Here is a 1245-nt window from a genome sequence, read left to right as displayed (position 1 = left end):
GAGTTCTGTTTAGCAGGAATGCAGCTATTTCAAGGGCGAAATCCTAAAAAGATGTTGGAAGAGCAGCTTGACTCATCATTGATCTAACTGTATCTAATAGAGTTCGATTTCTCCTTTCGGACACACCATTCCATTGAGATGTTCCTGGAGGGGTAAGTTGAGAAACTATTCCACACTCTTTTAGATGATTGTCAAACTCTTGGCTTAAGTATTCGTCAACTTGATCGGATTAAACGACTTTTATATTTTTTTCAAGTTGGTTTTGCACTTCATTTTGAAACTCTTTGAACTTTTCAAAAGTCTCAGATTTTTCGCTTCATCAAATAGACATAGCCATATAGACTAAAGTCATCCATGAACGTTATGAAGTAGCTAAAACCACATCTAGCAAATGAGCTTAATGGTCCATATACGTCAGTATGTATTAGGTCTAATAACTCAGTTGCCCTTGTTCTTCCTCAACTCTTCTAGGTATAGAGGTTCATTTTCTAATGCCCAGCATTGTTACAGTGGAAGCATATGCTCTCTTCTTGCATAGGCTTTGGCTTGGGTGCCTTTTTCTCCTTGCCTTTGGACTTAGGCCCAGACTTATTATCCTTAGGCTTAGGTGGAACTTTTCCCTTGCCTTTCCCTTTCTTGCTAATGCCCTTTTGAACCATGAGCACAAATTTAGTTTTATGGATGTTCTCTTTAGCACTCTTGAGCATCCCATGCAACTCGATGACTGATTTATCCATTCTATGCATGTTATAGTTCATGATAAATGAATCACAACTATCCAAAAGTGACCCCAAAATTAGGTCAGTTGCAAGCTCCCTACTGATGCGCACATCAAGCTTCTCAAGAGTATCAAGATACCCCTTCATCTTGAGTACATGGGAACTAACTAGAGTCCCTGGTGCCATCTTGCAAGATGTCAATACCTTAGTAGTCACGAACCTTTTGTAATGGGCTTGCTCTTGGAATATTTCCTTAAGATGTACCATTATCATGAAGGACTCTTGATTCATGAATTGCTTTTGCAAATCAGGAGTCATAGTTGCCAACATGAGGTAGGTCACATCGTTGGATTCTTTTTTTTTTTTTTCTCAAAAACCTCCCTTTGAGCAACTATGACATTTCTTGCAGGTTTAATGGATGATCCAATATATCTAACTTCTTCTCTTGTTTGAGAATAATTCTCAATTGCAAGACCAATCAATGAAATTGGTTCCATTCAGCTTGTCCTTCTCAAGGATAAATCGC

General features: G+C 38.5%; 1 protein-coding gene across 1 annotated transcript; it reads right to left on the bottom strand.

Annotated features, from left to right (window-relative positions):
* Positions 1 to 488: 488 nt before the first annotated feature.
* On the bottom strand, positions 489 to 1037 carry LOC110603253. The gene has a single exon (XM_021740954.1). The coding sequence runs from the start codon at positions 1035 to 1037 to the stop codon at positions 489 to 491; it is 549 nt and encodes a 182-aa protein (XP_021596646.1).
* Positions 1038 to 1245: the final 208 nt, after the last annotated feature.

Source organism: Manihot esculenta, chromosome 16, assembly GCF_001659605.2.
Source record: "Manihot esculenta cultivar AM560-2 chromosome 16, M.esculenta_v8, whole genome shotgun sequence".
Classification (NCBI taxonomy): domain Eukaryota; kingdom Viridiplantae; phylum Streptophyta; class Magnoliopsida; order Malpighiales; family Euphorbiaceae; genus Manihot; species Manihot esculenta.
The sequence above is the reverse complement of the archived record's forward strand: the minus strand, read 5'-3'. Positions and strand labels throughout refer to the sequence as shown.

Bases quoted from the DNA above. Each gene is read 5' to 3' on its own strand.
- LOC110603253 (XM_021740954.1), bottom strand. From the start codon at position 1,037: ATGACTCCTGATTTGCAAAAGCAATTCATGAATCAAGAGTCCTTCATG.